The following is a 20,331-nucleotide window of genomic DNA, read 5'->3' as shown; positions in this document are numbered from 1 at the left end:
TTTTTATTTATTAATTTCATTAATTACATCTTTATAGTTGATTTACTTTTTTTTCAGACTTTTCAATGCGTAGAGCCATTGAAAAAAAAATGGCCAAGTCAAAACCGAAGTGCTATATTTAAAGAAATGAGCCAAAAATTAACGGAATATAAACGTGACCACAATAAGAAAAATCCAACACTTAACAAAAATGATAATTAAATAACAATAGTTATTACCTCTATTTACTTCTATATATTAACTTAAATACTTAAGTTAATCTAAAAAAAAATTAACCAAAGGTTAAAACAATATTATAGTTAATATTTAATAACTTTTAATAATAATTAGGTAATATTAACAATAATAAATGAACATTAATATACGCGTAATTAAATAAATATTTAAAAGTTTGTAGTTCTAAAATAAATGAATCAAAGGTTAACCAAATGTTACAGATAATATTTAATATTTTTCTTAAAAGATTAGTGATAATAATAACAATTAACAAACATTAATATATTTGTAATTGGATAACTATTAATAAGTCTCAAGCTCGTAAATAAATAAACCTAAGGTTAACTAAAATTTTATGTAATATTCGGATTTTAATTTTTATAATCACTAATTTCCATTATAGGATATATATACTATAATTAAATATTCAAATATTTATATTTACAACTTTTAATACAGGTGAAAGTAAGAAGTATCTATTGTTTCAGATCCAGGAAGAATAATTAAATTCGATTCGTTTGTACATGAGCCTTCAAACCTGATCATGCATGAACGGGCATGAGCCTTCAGACCTGATCATGCATTAGCAGGCATGATCTTTCAGACCTGATCATGCATAAACAGGCATGAGTATTCAGATCTGATCAGACATGAAAAATGATCAGGTCTGACCAGGCATGATCATTTTTCATGTCTGATCAGGCCTGAAGACTCATGCCTGCTCATGTCCGATCAGGCCTGAACATTTTTTCCCGGGTCTAGGTAAAGGTAATAAACCTATATTTGATGGGCGTGAAACTATTCAATTAACTTTTGGCTGTATAAAGTATGTTATAAATATATTATACTACGAAGGTTCACAATATTTTCAACCAATTGTAAATTTAACAGAGGCTATAGACAGTAAAATGTTTTGTAATTTATGTAATGTAGGTTATTCAAGGGGTGTAGAACATAGATGTTCTAAAAGATTCCCCACTGTAAACAAATGCCTGTTTGTAATTATACACGTAAGTACGTTTGTACATTATGCAATAGGCGGTTTTCAAATAGCAAATGTTTTGAAAAACATTTTGTTAAGGGTTCTGGTAATTTACAAGGGAAAAATAAAGATGCCAGCGTCTGTGAAATAATGAAAATCTGTAGTGTATGCTGTCGGCTAGTACGTTTAGGCGGTAAAAATCTTCATGATTGTATTTTGTAATGTAATACTAAGAGATCTATTAATCACTATTGTTATATGGCGCCGCTAATGGTAAAAAAGTTACCAAAAGTTATATTTTTATTTTATGATTTTGAGACACAGCAGCATACACCCATTAAAGGTTCTAGTGATAAATATCTTCACATTCCTAATTTATGCGTTGTACAAAAAACATGTTCTTATTGTGGTGATGATAAGGACGTATCAGATATTTGTAATTTTTGTGGGCAACGCGAATTTCTTTTCAATGAAAATCCGGTTGGAGAACTTATTAAGTTATCATTACAAACTTATAAGGGTCTTACAAAAGTAATTTGTATTGCACACAATGCTGGTAGTTTCGATGGTCAGTTTATTTTACGATGCATGCTAGAACGTAACAAAACGCGTTTACCTAAATTAATTCTAAACGGCACTAAAATGTTTGTGATGACTCTGGGAAACACTATATTTTTAGATAGTTTAAATTATTTGCTTTTTTAATACACCTGAAAATGTAAATTATATAGGCCCTATGCCTGATATAAAATATTATGCCCCGAATACAATGCTTAAAGGTGATCGTGATTGTTTCCTGACATGGTTTAATGAAAAAATACAAGCAAATTATATTTTCAATTTTCAACACGAGTTCAAATTGTATTGCCAAACAGATGTTACTGTTTTACTTAGAGCTTGTATGTCATTTCGTGAATTGTTTATAAAATGCGGTAATGTTTGCCCGTTTGCTGAATGCACCACAATAACATCAACAGTTTCAAAAATATTTAGACGAAATTTTCCTAAGCCTGATACGATAGCTATTTAACCACCTAATGAGAGTTATAGATATAGGTCAACACAGTCTATTAAAGCTATTTCATGGCTGATATTAAAAGAATACGAACTGGGCTGTCAAATTATCAACGCCACGCGTTGTAAAGAATATCGTTTAGAATCGAGTATAGCTGTTGACGGTTATTATGTAGATAGTAAAACTAATAAACGTGTTGTCTTACAATTTCACGGTTGTTTTTGGCATGGCTGTTTACCGTGCTATCGTGTGAATCGTGATAAAGAATTAGGTAAAGGAGATACTATGGATGAGCGATACGAGCGTACTTTAGCAACTTCCGAAAAAATACGAAGGCTAAGTAATAAATTAATAGAAATATAGGTGTGTGAATATGATAAACTTTTGTTAAGAGATTCGGAAAAAGCTAGATTTTTACGATCACATCCTTTGCTTGATAAACAACCTTTGAATCCTGGTGACGCTTTTTTTGGGGGCCGAACTGAAAATTTGATATAGTTATACGATGTTGAAGAAGCGGAAAAAATAAAATATGTTGATGTTTGCTCATTTTACCCATATATTTGTAAAACGGGTAAATTCCCCATTGGTCACCCCAAAATTTTTACAGGTGATGAGTGCTCACAACTAGTTAAAGAGAATAATGATCTAACCAATATCGAAGGTCTTGTAAAATGTACAATTTTGGCTCCACGCAACCTTTATCATCCCGTTTTACCATGTAAGCTTCATAATAGGCTTATCTTTGCATTATGCCACACATGTGCCTTATGTTTAAATCAATATGATTGCGAACACGATGAGGATAGTATTAGAGCCTTTACAGGGACATGGGTAGCTGATGAAATACGTAAAGCAATAAGTAAAGGCTATGTTATCATTAAAGTACATGAAATATGGCAGTATAAAATAGCACAATATAATCCGGAAAAAGGTGCAGAAGAGGGCTTATTTACAGATGACATAAACATGTTTTTGAAAATTAAAACGGAGTCAAGCGGATATCCTAAAGACTGTATCACTGAGAAAGAAAAAGATGCTTATATTACTGAATATGAAAAAGCCGAAGGTATAAAGCTAGACAAAGAAAAAATTACAAAAAACGAGTCAGATTGAAATCACGGGTTTTCTACCGGTAAATGATAAAACAATATATATAAATTATATAAATTCCTCTGATAGTATAACAGCTTCACCTACAACGAATGTTGTTATAGCAGTGTATACAACAGCCCAAGCCCGTCTAAAGTTATATAGTTATTTAGAAAACTTGAGTGATCGTGTATTATATTGTGATACAGACTCTTGTATTTACATTTCTAGAGATACTCAATATGAACCGCCAACCCGTAAATTCATAGGTGATTTAACTAACGAATTAGAATCTTATGGACCAGGTAGTTATGTATTATCATTCGTAATAGGTAGTCCTAAATTTTATGCCTACATCGTCCGCAAACCAGACGGCAGTACTAGTGAAGTGTGCAAAGTTAAAGAAATAACATTAAATTTTGAAAACAGTCAAAAAATCAACTATAAGACAATCAGATCTTTTATATTAGGTGATAATAATGAACCTATTATAATTATGTATGACTCTATAAGACGCACACTTTTTCATGATGTAGTAACGCGTAAAGAATCAAAGACAACAAAGCTTCAATATAAAAAATGTAGACTTACTAATGAACATAGGTCTTTACCATTCGGTTATTCAAAATTATAAACAATACGATAAAATATTTATAAAAAATATCAGCCATGATTGAAATTTGATATATTATTTCTATATTATGTATTATGTATGCATATGTATATGTGTATGAAATTGTATTAAAGTCTTTGTATATTTTATAAATAAATAAATTTATGGCATCAGCAGTAAAATGTTTTATAATTTACTATGTATTAGTAATTATGATTCATACTATATAAGTTTTTAGCACAGAAAATGTTTTACTTAGTTGTGTTTCATGGTTAGGCGTTCTTCAGTATTTATAAAGGCAATAGTAAGCCTTGTGTTACCTTTATAAAGTAATGGATATTGTTAACGATGTTCAAGGACGATTTGATAATTATGACAACTTTTGTGTAAAAGAAATTAGTGTGGTTAGCATCGATATAATAATACAGGACCACTGTAAAACAAAATCGCCTTTTCCGTATAATAAACTAACAATACCGATTAAAAGGAAAAATGATTTTATCGCACGTAATGTACACGGCATAAAATGGTATAACGGTGGTACTATTTTTTCGAAAACAGTGTGTATTTTAACTGCTTACTCTGAAAAAGCGCGGTTTATTTACGTACGTGGACAAATTAAAGCAAAGTATCTTGAGAAAATATTAAAAAGAGAAATAATAAATTTAAAAGAGGATGCGGATGAATGTTCAAAGTTTAATATTTTAAAGAAAAATATCGAAACACAGTGTTTTTTACACCATTTTCTAAAGTAGAGCTGTACAGCTAAAGATTGGAACTGCTCTTTAAACCAAGCTATAAGTTTACGTGATTGGATTATTGAAGAGCGGTCAAAACCGTTCATATAAATTTTTAAATAATACGATACTTAAAAATTTTACGAACACAACTACTCTGGTATAAGCTGGCTAATGGACCCTCGCTGGAAATATCCGTGAACTTCAATTATTTGTGGCCCCACTGGCTGTAGTAAAACAGTTTTCGGAAAAAAATTTATACAATACTTACAACAAATGAGTGATACTAAATTTTCAAGAATAATATTTTACTATGCTGAGTGGCAACCCACATATTTAGAATACCCTAACTTTGAAAAAATTGAATTTTGTGAAGGTTTTCCCAATAATAACGATTATAGTTTTGATAATAACGCCAAATTAATTATTATTGATGATTTGATGCGTGAAGCCGGAAATAATACGGTCGTTGATCTTTTTACGAAAGGCCGTCATCATAAAAATATTAGTGTAATATTTATTACGCAAAATATATTCCATTGAGGGCGTGGTCAGAGAGATATCTCATTAAATTCAAACTATTTAGTGATTTTTAAAAATCCTAAAGACCGATCACAAATACAGCATTTAGCGCGACAAGTATGTCCAGAAAATCTTCTTTTTTTACAAGAAATATATTATGATGCTACAGTTAAGCCACATAGTTATCTTTTTTTGGATTTAAAACAAGCAACACCTGAAAATTTTCGTTTTCATACGTGCATTTTTCCTGACGATAAATATCAGATTGCATATGTTCCTAAAAAATCTAAATAAGTAATAATTTCTATAATGGCTTAAATTACGTTGTATAGCAATATTAGTTATCGTTCAGAAGCGATAAGAATGCAAAGCTATGCGCGATGGCCTATGCAGTTAGTATCGCCAGAAAAACTAGCAAATGCTGGTTTTTATTATACGGGTAAAGGTGACCGTGTTAAATGTTTTGAGTGTGGCCTAGTAATAGGTGATTAGCTTGAAGCAGACAATCCTGTGAGTGACAGTAGGTGCTGGCAATCAAATTGTCGCTTTATTCGCAACGTGGTGTGCAGTAAAGTACCAAAAAGTGTAGATCTCAGTACAGTGTCAACCGTAGAACAAACAACATATCGTCCACGTTACGGTGACGAGTTTAGATCCAACGCCATACCGGATTCAACCGGTTAAAATAACATACACCGTGATATTACAAATAATAGTAGAATCGTAATGGCAAAGAAGCCACCTCTCGGGAAAAAAACATTAGTTTTATTACAAGCTACATGCTCTACGACTAAAGAACAGAGACAAGCTGTACTGCGTAAGGCTGATACTGCATTAATAAGGTGTATTTGCGAGTGTGCTTTGAACATCTGACCAGGTAGTGTTGATTTGAAACAACAAAATAAACAAAAATTAAAACGCCACGCACAAGTTTTCAGAAATTAGCTTCACCTAACAGTAGCCTACAACAGAAAAAGAAAATAATTGTTCAAAAAGACGGATTTTTACCGCTTTTTTTAGCACCTATCCTTGGCACATTATTATCCACCTTTATATCTAATTAAAATGGAGTATGCCCGTAAAATGGTACTGGTTCCTGAAAAAACAGTTCTTACAGACGATGCTGTAACAAGAGTGGTTTAAAATTTAGCAGATGTGACTACATCGCAAAAACAGAGTATACAAACTTCAGGTACAACTCTATCGAGGTTAGATAGTGAAATGTACCGTATATTATATTCTGAAACATATCCTGACGATCGCGCAAAGTGGTCTGCTTATTCACAAGTGTTAGAAAAGTATTTAAGACTAATAGATGCTGACAAATTTGAACCTATTAATGAAAACACTTCATATCATCATCATAGTAAATGGCCCGTTGTTGAAAAAACTATCGATAAGGATTTTCTAGCTATTAATAGTACAATTATTGAAAGCGTATCATCTATATTTCAAAATAAAGCAAAATTATTGTTAAAGAAGTTACAAAAGTTACCTGATGATGTTATATCATCGGATTCTAATGGCTTAGTAACTATCAATAATGAACAAATAATAGGATCGAATATTATATATTGATCTTATAAATCAGGCTCTGCGTCACAGAAAAAATAGCAACGCTATTGGTCAACGTCAATTTTCCAGGATCCTACCTGCAGCGCATGTACCTCGTAAATACATAGGAAATCATAATTTATTTCATTCCCGTGATATATCTGCATCAATACCAAGGAATTCATTAAGACAGACATCTAATAGTAATAAAATTAGCGAAGAAAGTAGCACCAGCATTGAAGATAATATCAACAACACAATATTAAATAAAACGCAGTTACGTATAAACACGTCATCTGATTACACACCAAGCTCGGATAATCAGTACAGTGAAGGTATTTCAGAATGCAGAAAAATAAAATGGGTGAAGCTTAAATATTTAAAAAATTAGAAAAAACTTACTATAATCCTGCCCATTTTGCCGGTTTTATTGGTAGTGTTAATTCTTTAAAACACAGCATTTAATCAGATCCTACAACGGACTTATTTGAGAAAAGGAGTGTTCAAAAATGGTTGGAAAAACAAGAAACCTACAATGCACACCGCATGAACAGACACAGATTTGACAGAAGATGTTATAATGTATCAAGAATTGATGATTTATGGGAGGCTGATTTAATTGACGTTCGCAATATTTCATCATATAATAATAATATTGGCTATTTATGAGTTGTTATCGATGTGTTGAGTAAGTTCGTTTGGGTAGAACCTGTAATTAATAAATCAAATATTAGTGTCACGCAAGCTTTTAAGAAAATTTTGAAACGGGCATGTTCACGTAAGCCACGATTATTGCAGACAGACAGAGGTAAAGAATTTTTGGGCAACTAATTTCAAGAACTTTCAAAGAAAGAGGATATAATATCTAGAACAATTAGAAACCCTGATGTTAAAGCGGCCATTGTTGAGCGTTCCAACAGAACTCTTAAAGAGAGACTATGGAGGTATTTCACACACGCGAATTCAAAGAGATACGTTGAAGTTCTACAAAAAATTGTCTATAGCTACAATCGCGCAAAACATAGTGGTATAAAAACGGCGCAATATGAAGTTAACAAAGAAAACGCTGATAATGCATTTCATAATTTACAAAGACGGTATGTCAAAAGAGCAGTAAGACAACCTAAATATAATACTGCTGAATTGCTACGCATCAGTTAAGCGAAAGCACCGTTCGTAAAAGGTTATGAAAGCGGCGGGTCAAAAGAAATTTTTAGGATTGCGTCTGTCTCTACATACAGGTATCCGGTAGTATATTTATTGAAAGATTTAAATAACGAGGCGATAAACGGTATTTTTTACACTAAAGAATTATCACGCGTCCGGTAAAAATGGCAAACGTGCGTGATAATTTTTACGTTGTTCTCCCTAGTAACAGTAGTATGGCATATTTTCCTGAAAACACGACTACAAGATTTGTTACACGGTTATCGCATACTATAACGCTACCAGGTGAATGGGAAGTTGGATTGATAGAAATTCAAATACCTATGACTTTTCTGCATATTACACAGGATAATGAAGATAGTTATTTGGGTATAACGAATTATATAAAACCGAGTGGTACAGAGGATAGTATCCCTGAAGAATTGCAATACGAAATAATTTTAGGCAACGTGCCTTACGGTGTGTATAAATATATTGAAGCTCTAGTAGAGACTATTCATAAACAAAAAGAGTTCTCTGATCATATCAAATCCGAATACGATTCAGCCAGCTATATTACAGCCTATAGAGCATGTACAGATGACGATGTATCACACACTCTAAAAATTAGTGAACAACTACAGGTTATTTTTGGATTCAACCCCCGAAAACTTTTCCAAAAATAATAGAGAAAAATATACCGTACAGAGCCACCAAACCTGTTGCTCTGAGCGCTGCACTACCAGGTACTATTTACGTATATTCGGACCTTTGTGAAAATTATATGACAGGTGACGTTTAGACGCCTTTGCTAAGACCAGTGCCTCTTCATATCGACCACTACAATTACGACTGCGTAAAAATCAGCAGTTTCTCACCACCCCCCCCCCCTATATACCTGTTTCACACACAGTTTACAACGATTGAAATTAATCTAATAGATGAATTTGGTAAACCTATACCATTCGAAAGCGGGACATCGTCAGGAACTTTACACTTCCGAAGAGTTACTTAACTGTAAAATGAGCGAATAAACTAGTTGGATCTGGTTTAGGCGAGGTGAATTAAACAATTAAAAATTACTCAGATTTTATCACAAAATAAATTATAGATTTATTTACACTTATTTACACTTAAAAATTATGAGAACTTATATTCAAGAGCGAATGTGACTAGATAATTTATATGCGATAGCGAATGCAAACTCAAAGATATTTTATTCACGTATAAAATTGACACGTGGTCAGTAGCGATTAAGTCAACAATAATTAATTAACAATTAATTATAGTTGAAAGAACAATTTATTTATTCTCAATAAATAGCAGCCTTGATATACTGTCTGAATATTGAGGATAATTCAGCGTAGCGGTTTAGTTTAATTTCACACAAGTTAATTACTGAAGCGGTTCAAGCACGAGGTTGCACGTAGCAAAGACACGTTGTAGAATGAATAGAGATGGTAGCGTTGTTGAGTCGTCGAGGAGCTTGGTGTCGACGTGGCAGCCTTGCTGCATATAACGAATTTTCCTATTGGCTTAAAAGCGCGCCAACAGGTAGCAGTTGATAGCGAGCTCTCTCATAGGCTGACCAATATAAAACGAATTTTGTGATTGGTCAGCTTGTAGCGGGTCTTCAGGACGTCATGACACGATCCTGAGTTAGAAATTGTATGTGCCGGGCCCAAATAGCGAGTGACCCGGCACTATTCTGACCTTCAGTCAGTAGCGAGCTCGGCAACTCCCGAACCGAGCGGAAATGCACGAAGCTTGATTCAAATTAATCAAGCTCGTGACTGAACATTCTCCCCAGCGCTGGTGACGGCGTCGACTGGATTGTCTTCTGGAGAGTGAACTGGCAATACACACAGCTTAGCGATTGGTCGTACAAGTTCCGTGGTAGCGGTCTCTAGCGTGACTACTCGAGTCAGTCCATCTCTGCATGGATGTAATGCAAGTACTCGAGCAAGCGGCCATTTTGATGGTGGGAATCTTTCATCAGTTAACAAGACTAATGAACCCACTTTGATGTTGTTTTGCGGATTATGCCATTTCGAAATAGATTGATGACGTTGTAGGTACTCTGATGACCATCTACTCCAAAATCTCTGGAACATTTGTTGTAGTTGTTGCCAGCGTGACAACATAGCTGAATTATTTTCCAGTAGCGAGGGCCCAGGTACAGTGATTAGCGGTTCACCGATGAGAAAATTTCCAGGAGTTAGAGCTGTTAAATCTGCAGGATTTTCAGATAGCGGAGCGATCAGTCTTGAATTTAACACAGCCTCAATCTGTGTTGAGACTGTAGCGAGTTGGTCGTAAGTCAATAGCGATTCACCAATAGTTCATATGAGATGGAACTTGATTGACTTTACGGCTGCTTCCCACTTGCCACCAAAGTGAGGAGCGCTCGGTGGGTTGAACTTCCAGTCAGTGCCATCCGTAGCGAGTAAATACTGAAGTTCTTTTAGCTGTCTCGATCCTGCTGCGAATTCTTTCTTAAGCGTGGCGTCTGCTCCTACAAAATTTGTACCACAGTCCGAGTATAGGATACTGCAGGCGCCTCTTCGACTAGTGAATCTTCTAAATGCTGCGACAAAAGCGTCAGTAGAGTAATCGGTGACAATTTCAATATGTATAGCGGACATAGCGAGACATACAAACACAGCGATCCATCCTTTATAGGTTTTGGCACCTCGACCTTGGAAAGTCTTCAGTGTTTCTGGCCCAGCGTAGTCTACTCCAGTGTGTAAGAATGCTTTAGATGGTCTTACACGAGCGGATGGCAATTGTTTCATTAATTGTTGTTCACGAACACCTCTATGTCTCGTGCACACGACGCAGCGAAGAATGTGTAATCTGACTGGAACTCGACCACCTTCTATCCAGACAGATTTCCGTAGATCAGCGAGAGTCAATTGAGTTCCCCCATGGAATGTTCTTTGATGCGAATGATCTATCAATAGCGTACTTAAGCGTGATGACCTTGATAGAATGGCTGGACTTTTCTGTTCATTATCCAGCAGCGAATTCTTCAAGCGACCGCCGACTCTGAGTACTCCGTTGTAGTCGACGTAGGGAATCAATTTAGCTAGGTGATGATTTCGATGTAGAAAATCACCATCTTTCAATAGCTTCAGCTATTGCGAAAACTACTGACTTTGAGTATACTTGATCAGCAAAGTCTTAGCGAGTCCCAGGTCAACTGTAGAGAGTGGTGTGTCCAGTGAGGACTGTGGCACTTTTTTAAATTTAGCGATGGCACGAAGACAGATTCCAAGAGTGCGAAGTAAAGGTGACAACTTAGAGAATTTTTCTAGTAGCGTGTATAGCGGGTGTGAATCTGCCTTGAAGATGGTAAAAACCAGACCTGGACGTTCTTCAAGATGTGATACCGTCTGCGTAGGGATATCAAAAGATGGCCAGTTATCTTTTGATTGACTGAGCCACTTTGGTCCCGTCCACCATAGCGAATGCTGTTCTAGTTTGGCTGCTGTTAAACCTCTTGAAGCGCAGTCAGCTGGGTTAAGTTTCCCAGGAACAAAATCCCAGTTGACACTTGGTAGTGATTCTTGAATCTTGGTAACTCTGTTGCGAATGTAGACTTTCCATCTAGCTAGGTTGTTTCGTATCCACGTTAAGGATACAGCGGAGTTTGTCCACATGAAAACTGGAACGTTTTCAAGTTTGTCACGATATTTTAATATCGCGGCAGTCTCGCATCAGGTCGGTGAGGCAACAGAGGGCAGCACACGCTGCTCACATGTCTCATCCGACACTGTATTATAATTATTGTTTGTTTACATGTAAGATTTTATTTAATTATTGTGCTAATAATACGTTATTGATTTCTTAGGTATAAAGTGTATTTTAATCAGGAGATTTAACTGATTAATTGAGCATATATTTGGATTTTGGAGCGCTGGGGGAAATAGTTGCGCATTTCATTTATGTGCTTATGATTATTTTGAATTGGTTGGCGCATGCGCGTCAACGCAGCAATTAGCATCAGTAAATTTATTTATTATAAATAAATCTCTTAGTTTAGTAAATAAATCATTGATTGATTTATCTTAAAATCATATTAATAATTAATTATGAAAGGGCAACTGGTCATTTTGCGTCGGGAACTTGATAAATTACACGGCCACAGTTATGTAGTACGTTGATGGTACTGTAAAGAAATAACATGCGACCGTTGTATATCTCCATTGGTCAAAGTGAGATATTCGACAAAATGGCGTCGGCCTAGGTGCCGGCGTGAGATTCACGTGCTGCCATGGTCAGACGTGGGATAGTCTCTGTAAGAGTAGCGTGTGTGCTCTGTTACATTAAACTAATTATAAATTTGTCGCCATTTGGTATTTTGTGTAGATAATATAAACCCATTGGCATTAGTTTAGCATTTTGATAACTCACATAAAGGAAAATACATTTACCGTATTAGCGTGCAACCAAGGGAGTTGAATAATACGTAACTGTAAGTACTTTTTGGCTAATACATTGGCGTGTAATTTGGGTTCCCGAGTTGGTGATCATTTGTATATAGCCTAAGCGTGAGAGAGAGATAGTAAATTCTGAGTATTAGTAACATCATAAGCATATGATGGAATGCGTGAATGTTATACTCAGTAAATATGAGTACAGTCAGTGAAATTATTCAGTAATATTTTACCAAATATTGAGTGTGGTAAATGTTTGGTTATTTTCATTATGATTTATTAATAATTTGAGTTATAAATTATTATTTATTTGAGTATTATTTATGAATTATTATTGATTTGATTTATGAATTATTATTAAGCTGAGTCATGAACTATTATTTACTTGAATATTGATTATGAATTATTATTAAATTGCGTATTAATATTAATAATTTGAGTTATTACTTATTGTTTAACTGGATATTGAGTGTAAATTATTACTAATTTGCGTATTGATTATTATTAATTTGAGTTATTAATTATTGTTAATTTGAATTATTATTATATGTAATTTGAGTTTGATTCATCAAGTCTTAGTCAATTATCACGTGAGAGTGATCAAGGTATAAATACCATTCATAAGTATTAAACCCAATAGGTGATATTTATTTTATTATTTGTGTCCAAAACAATATTATTTTGAAATACCGTAAATTCACCAGTGGAATTTATTGGGAATTCGTTACTGGAAGTATTTAGTTATTTTGTGCTTATGTTCATGTGCGAGTGAATTATTCACTATTTACAGATATATATATTTTTTTCAACACATTTAGTGCTTACGCAGTATTGTTATTAGTTGAATTTTATATGCGCATACTATTATTATTATTTTGTAAGTGATTTGCTATTATTTTTTTTTAACATTATTTATGTGAGTATGCGACATATATGACTAATTAATTTATTAAATGATTGAGAATTAAAACAAATGGTCATCAACCCGGTAATTATTTAATTTTATTATCTTAATTACTGCTATCTTTCTTGCTATCCTTATTCCTAAATCTGAAATCGCTATCCTGTTATTTATTTAGTTTCATTTTCATTTTCTCCGTTGTGTAATTTTGAGTTAATTTTGTTCGTGGGGCACACGAACTGGCGCCCAACTAGGTTTTCGAACCCAGCCTGAGCAGAGCAGCCAGTCCAGGGAGATTCAGGATATCTCCAAGTGGGACATTTGTTTTCTGGGTTTATTTTTATTTTTCAGTTTTCGACCAACGGAGAGCCATAACGGCTATTGAGCGCCAACCACACTCCGCCGTGGGACGCGTGAAATAGTAGAGAACGTCATAAGTTTAAAAACCTTCTTTACGTACAGTACCAGTTGAGCGAGTAAGGCAGCGGCATTGAGCTCCATTCTTGGTATAGTTATAGGCTTCAGTGGTGCAACTTGTGTTTTGGCACACACTAGCGAAATATTGGAGCTTCTAGTAGCGTCAGTAACTTTTAGATAAACTACAGCAGCCATAGCGAGTTGTGAAGCGTCAGAGAATCCATGTAATTCTATTGATACACCATTTTTCACATGATTTCAGCGAGGTATCTGAATCTTCGAGATCTGATGTAGTTTATCTCGAAACAAATTCCATTCTTGAAGAAGCGACGGTGATAGCGTAGCATCCCAGTCAAAGTTCTGCAGCCAGAGCTTCTGCATGAACATCTTGGCTCTAACGATGATCGGTGCCAAAAACCCCAGTGGGTCAAACAAGCGAGCAATGTCAGATAAAATTGTGCGTTTAGTTGTTAGTGATGCTTCTGGAAGCGAGTAGCTGAACTGGAATTTATCCTGTGTTGAATTCCAGGTTAGCCCGAGCACTTTTACTGTAGTATCCCCAAACTCTCTTGGTGTATCTTCTTGGGTTTCAACTGGAGCGACTTGAGAGAGTAATTCAGTTGAATTACTTGCCCACTTGGCAAGCGGAAAACATCCTGTAGCACACATATTTTTTGTGTCGAGAGCAACTTGGATTGCCTCAGCGAGTTCATCTGCACCTCCATAGATGTCATCAACGTAGCGTGTATTAGTTAGCGGTTCGACAGCCTTCGGAAATTTATTTCCGTCGTCTTCAGCGAGTTGTAAAAGTGCTCTTCCAGCGAGATATGGAGCCGATGTTGTTCCATAAGTAACAGTAGCGAGTGCAAATACTATTGGGATGTCATCTTCGTCAAACCAGAGTATGCACAGTAGATGATGATCTTCCTTGTCAACTACAATCTGACGAAACATTTTTGTTACGTCAGTAGCGAATAGATAGCGATGGCAGCGGATGCGAATAAGTACATCACTGATGTCAACTTGAATCTTTGGGCCCACATGAAGTATCTCGTTGACAGATACGGCAGATGTTGTTTTTCAGGACCCATTGAATACCACCCTGAGATTGGTGGTAGTGCTCTGCGGTTTCAAAACCCCATGATGAGGCAACAGGTAGCTGTTCGGTGGTAGATCCTTTAATTTCAGACGTTTCATGTGTCCCAAGTCTTCATACTCCTTCAGGAAGTCGAAGTACAACTTCTTGTGGACTGGATCAGCTTCCAATCGTTTGCGAAGACGTAGTAAAGCGTATTGTGCAGCTTTGAGCGAATCACCCAGTTGACTTGGCGAAGATTTAAGCGGCAAGCGAACGACATATCGACCATCAGACTGTCTGTAGTGTGTATTGACAAAGTGTTCACACTCTTCTTCTTTTTCAGTATAGCGTGTAGCGAATTCTGTCTGTAGCTCTTCTTGGTCCCAAAACTTGCTTAACAAGTCTTGTAGTTGATCATCAACAGTGACATGATGACCATAAGCGGTCAATTTTGATGTAGCGGTGTCCACAGATCCATATATGATCCAGCCAAGCGATGTTGACTGAGCGATTGGGTCATTGTCACTTCCTTTTCGTATTTTAGCGTTGATTATATGTGCAGCTGGTGCTGCACCCAGAATGATGTCAATAGGTCGTGATGTCAAGAAGTCTGGATCAGCGAGTTGTAGCCCAGTTATATGCGGCCATTCCTTCTTTTTAGTTAGCGTAAATGACGGTAAGTTTACAGTCAATAGAGCAAGCACATGAGCTTGGATGGTAATAGAAGCGTTGTTGTGTAGCGAATGCAGCGTCATCTTGCATGACCCAAGCGAATGCCCAGCTGACACATTACCAATTCCACGTAATGGTACAGCTGCTTTACTGAGTTGAATATCCAGCTTCTTGATTAGCGAATGCGTCACGAAGGATAACTCCGATCCTTGATCAATAAGTACACGGGCTGTACATGTACTTCCTGTTAGCGAATTCAACTTAACAATAGCGGTAGCGAGTAAAACATTGAGCGAATGAGCTGAAAGCAGACTAAGTTAGCGAATTCAAAACAAAAGTTACCAAAATTGGAACTATTTGTTACCTGGGTCAGCTACAGGAGCGTCCTGTGCTGGTTTAGCGGCAGCACCATCGTCAAGATGCGTTGACGTGTGATGTGGCTGATCACAATGGCGGCACTTCTGCTTAGTTCTGCAATCAGCGTAGCGGTGGCGTCCCAAGCAATTGAAACAGAGACGATAATGCTGGACGATCGTTCTTCTGTTCAGTGGCGACGCCTTCTGGTAACTGGGGCAAAAGAGAACAAAGTGCTTCTCCTTGCAGATTGGGCACATGCCCGGTTCACTCGTACGATCCCTGGGAGTGAAAGCAACGTAGCTAGCGGAACCAGTAGATGTAGATGGCGTTGATGAGGTAGCGGGTCGACTGTTCCCAAACTTCACTTGCTTGGTTGCGGCTGACTTAGCGTAATTCTTAGGTGATGGTGGTCTTTCACTAGCACTCTTAGGTGTAGAGGTTATGGTTGCGCCAATCTCTGAATTTTCCCACGCACGCACCTTTGCTTTTAGCATGTCGTGTAATTGTTGGTAGGTGGGAAACTCATTGGATAACCCAAGCGAAGCCATCCATTCCACTCTCAAATCTGAAGGCAAACAGCGAACAGTCAAGCGAATTAAAAAGAGGTCCAACTCACCAATTGGAATACCCAGTGCAGCGATAGCGTCCAGCGATTTTTTATTAGCGAGTAGCAGTGCATCCAGATCAGCAGCGGAGTGTGAAGTCACAGGTTGACGATCCAGCAAATCATCGATATGCATTTCGAGTAATCTGCGTGGATTTGTGTAGCGAGTATTCAGCAAATTCCAAGCAGGTTGGAAAGCGTCACCTGTGATCTGGAGATTAGCGAATAGTGCAGCGGCCTCACCTTTTACCTGCGTCTTCAGGTAATGCATTTTTTGCGACCCGGTCAGCGAATCTTCATTAATGACGAGAGACGTGAACAAGTCCTTGAACGAGTCCCACTCGTCATACGAACCTTGGAAGGTTGGCAGTTTGATTTGTGGCAAGTTAGCATTGTGCACTCCACCAAAGTAAGCGGTCTGATCATGATTAGCGGGCTGGGCTTCATGAGCAGGTTCTGGAGCGGGTCTAGCAGCGCTGAGTCTCACTCTAAGAGAGGTGTAAGCAACGTTAGCAGTTTCATAAGCATTACCTGTATGATATTCGTTGGTAATGATATCAGGTACATCTTCATATAGCCTCTCGTGAGTTGTATTGAAACGGTTCCACAATTCCGTCAGGATAGCGAGTTCTGCGTCAATGGCGGCGGCACCTTGGGTAGCGAGTACAGGTCAGTCAAGCGGTTGGACATATTGCGCATCGTGTCGATGCGTTGCATTTGAAGAGCGATTTGAGCTTCGGCGGCCATCTCGATTTGACGAGGCACAAAATGGAAGCTGTACGTGAAACCGACGCTTAGTTTTCGATCTTTTTTTTTTTAAAAAGTCTTTTTACACCGGTGTGTAGAATAGATCACCCTGGGCAGCACTTTAGCAGTGCTCAGCAATGCCCACGGCACTTAGCGATTTTCACGACACAAACTGACACTACACTTTTTCTCACAATTTTTTTTTTTTTAATAATTTTTAATTGTTTAAATTTTGCCAGATCCGGCTCGAAGGACCAAAATGTAAAATGAGCGAATAAACTAGTTGGATCTGGTTTAGGCGAGGTGAATTAAACAATTAAAAATTACTCAGATTTTATCACAAAATAAATTATAGATTTATTTACACTTATTTACACTTAAAAATTATGAGAACTTATATTCAAGAGCGAATGTGACTAGATAATTTATATGCGATAGCGAATGCAAACTCAAAGATATTTTATTCACGTATAAAATTGACACGTGGTCAGTAGCGATTAAGTCAACAATAATTAATTAACAATTTATTATAGTTGAAAGAACAATTTATTTATTCTCAATAAATAGCAGCCTTGATATACTGTCTGAATATTGAGGATAATTCAGCGTAGCGGTTTAGTTTAATTTCACACAAGTTAATTACTGAAGCGGTTCAAGCACGAGGTTGCACGTAGCAAAGACACGTTGTAGAATGAATAGAGATGGTAGCGTTGTTGAGTCGTCGAGGAGCTTGGTGTCGACGTGGCAGCCTTGCTGCATATAACGAATTTTCCTATTGGCTTAAAAGCGCGCCAACAGGTAGCAGTTGATAGCGAGCTCTCTCATAGGCTGACCAATATAAAACGAATTTTGTGATTGGTCAGCTTGTAGCGGGTCTTCAGGACGTCATGACACGATCCTGAGTTAGAAATTGTATGTGCCGGGCCCAAATAGCGAGTGACCCGGCACTATTCTGACCTTCAGTCAGTAGCGAGCTCGGCAACTCCCGAACCGAGCGGAAATGCACGAAGCTTGATTCAAATTAATCAAGCTCGTGACTGAACATTAACCTAAAATAATGACACATTACGAGCTGATGCAATACTGACGTGGTAGCCACGACTACGAAGGTATTCACCAGTTTTATATAGGTTCACCTTATCAAAGAGGCCATGGTATTGGTAGCTTTCTTGGCGGTCTGTTTAGGAAGGTGCTACCGTTTTTAAAAAGTGGTGCCAAAGCTGTGGAGAAAGAGGCTGCGCAGTTGGGTGTGAATATAGCTTATGATATATTTAACATGACGTACCTATTAAAAAATCTTTTCAAACACGTTTCCGTAAATCGGGTAATGACTTAAAACGCAAAGCTCAGCAAAAACTTGATAGTCTTATGACAGGGTCGGGGGTGTGCCGAGCCAGTCGCTAAATACTGGCAGTATAGGCGTGTTACCAAGTAAAAGAGGTCATGTAGTGAAAAAGAAACGTAATAAGAAAGGTTCTAAACCAAATTCGAAAAATAATAAAAAAAAAAAATCTCATAAAAAGACAGTATAGAAGAAAAAACGGAAAAACACAGTCAAGAATACTAAAGCAAAACAGCGTAGTGTATCTGACATATTTCAATAACAGTTTATAATGGCTTTTTTACATATACATTCATGGGAATGCGCAAAATCCGAGTTGGAGCTGTTTTCATTGCCAACTACACAATCAGCGATTGAAGGTTCCCAATGGGTGTATTACAAGCCAATTTCATCATTAACGGATAATTCACCAATTGAGTTTGCTGTTCAAGAACAAGGTGATGAATACATCGACCTCGCTCATACAATGCTCAGTGTCCGTGTAACTATAAAACTAAATTCGCCAACAACAGCAGCAGCAGCAGCAGCAGCAGTAGCAGCAACCACAACACCGCCAAAAGTCGGGTCTGTAAATAAATTATTGCATTCCATGTTCAATCAAGTCGATGTATTATTCAATCAAAAGCCTGTGTCAATACCTAACAATTTATATGCATACAGAGCGCATATAGCAACGTTATTAAACTACGATTATGATGCTAAAGAATCACACTTAACAACTGTGGGTTGCGCTGAAGATACACCTGGTAAATTCGATGATGCAGCCGATGCCAACGAGGGTCTCAAAAAACATTGAAGTTTTTCAATTTGTGGAAAAACTTTAGATATTATTGGCCATTTACACTGCGATGTTTATAACTAAAAAAGTTTTCTTATAAATGGTGTGGAAATGCGCTTACGCCTAACAAGATCTCGCGATTCGTTTTGTCTTATGGGTGGTGCTAATAGTCAAAACTTCACTCTCCATATTCAGGAAGCTAGCCTAGTTGTGAGAAGAGCTAAAATATCGCCCAGTTTTTTACTTGCCCACGCAAGATCACTAACTAAAACCACTGTAAAATATCCTATAACACATGTAGAGTTAAAAGCAGTTTCAATTCATACAGGCGTTCATGGTGAAACAATTGACAATGCAATACTGGGTCAAATACCTAAAAGAGTTATTCTGGGAATCGTAAATAATTAAGCCTTTAATGGTGATAAAAGTTTGAATCCTTTAAATTTTCAACATTTCAATATTAACTATTTATCACTTTATGTCGATGGGCGTCAAATACCTACAAAACCATTACAACCAGATTTTTCAGCCAGTGGTCTATATGTATTGTGACGTTACATTGCCGAGGAGATGGAGTTACAAGGGGAGTAGCGTGAGTCTGTGTGTTAGAGACAGATAAAGTTAGTACGTGTGTGGAGTTGAGTGTAGGGGATAGTGAGTAGAGAGTATGACGTACGTTTGTGGTGAAGTAAGTGTGTTGAGAGTATGAGTACGGCTTGTATGTTGTGAGGGAAGAATGGATGAAGATGCGTGAATGTGAGAGTGACTGGGAGTAGTACAGTGTAGACGTGAATGGAGTAGGAGACGAGAGAAGAGCAGTTGAGAACTAACCATGGTGTCCGAGAGTTGGATTTTGGAGTCGCTCGAGTCCGAGTCGACCCAGTAGTCGAGTTTGGAGTCTTGGAGCGAGTGGTTGTGAGTCGGAGATCCCCAAAGGTAGGCCTTGACCACACCCTTGGCTGATGTCGTTTGGAGCTTGTGGCTCTATTTGTTTTCTAGAGCCATTTGTCGTGATTTTGCCGTCTTGAGTTACCACATTAGTTATTATAATTTTGTTATTTATCTGGAATTGTGTTAAGTTTTGTGATTCGTCATCCACGAGAGGTTCCCGATGTCATA

The 20,331-nt window shown here is 36.9% G+C and overlaps 2 protein-coding genes across 2 annotated transcripts; one reads left to right on the top strand and one right to left on the bottom strand.

Annotated features, from left to right (window-relative positions):
• Nucleotides 1-15,737: 15,737 nt before the first annotated feature.
• Nucleotides 15,738-17,092, bottom strand: LOC128668517 (uncharacterized). The gene is made up of 2 exons (XM_053741666.1): nt 17,013-17,092; nt 15,738-16,833 (listed from the first exon to the last, which is right to left on the bottom strand). The coding sequence occupies exons 1-2, from the start codon at nt 17,090-17,092 to the stop codon at nt 15,738-15,740; spliced, it is 1,176 nt and encodes a 391-aa protein (XP_053597641.1).
• Nucleotides 17,093-18,705: 1,613 nt separating this feature from the next.
• Nucleotides 18,706-19,230, top strand: LOC106694000 (uncharacterized protein F54H12.2-like). The gene has a single exon (XM_014443813.1). The coding sequence runs from the start codon at nt 18,706-18,708 to the stop codon at nt 19,228-19,230; it is 525 nt and encodes a 174-aa protein (XP_014299299.1).
• The last annotated feature ends 1,101 nt before the right edge of the window (nt 19,231-20,331 follow it).

The sequence above is a fragment of the Microplitis demolitor genome, chromosome 9 (genome assembly GCF_026212275.2).
Source record: "Microplitis demolitor isolate Queensland-Clemson2020A chromosome 9, iyMicDemo2.1a, whole genome shotgun sequence".
In the NCBI taxonomy this organism is placed as follows: domain Eukaryota; kingdom Metazoa; phylum Arthropoda; class Insecta; order Hymenoptera; family Braconidae; genus Microplitis; species Microplitis demolitor.
This window is presented reverse-complemented; position numbering and strand designations above follow the sequence as displayed.

Coding starts and splice junctions, on each gene's coding strand:
- LOC128668517 (XM_053741666.1), bottom strand. CDS start 17,092: ATGGCCGCCGAAGCTCAAATCGCTCTTCAAATGCAACGCATCGACACG. Junction 16,834..17,012: donor TCCAACCGCTTGACTGACCT/GTACTCGCTACC, acceptor CACCTCTCTTAG/AGTGAGACTCAGCGCTGCTA.
- LOC106694000 (XM_014443813.1), top strand. CDS start 18,706: ATGGCTTTTTTACATATACATTCATGGGAATGCGCAAAATCCGAGTTG.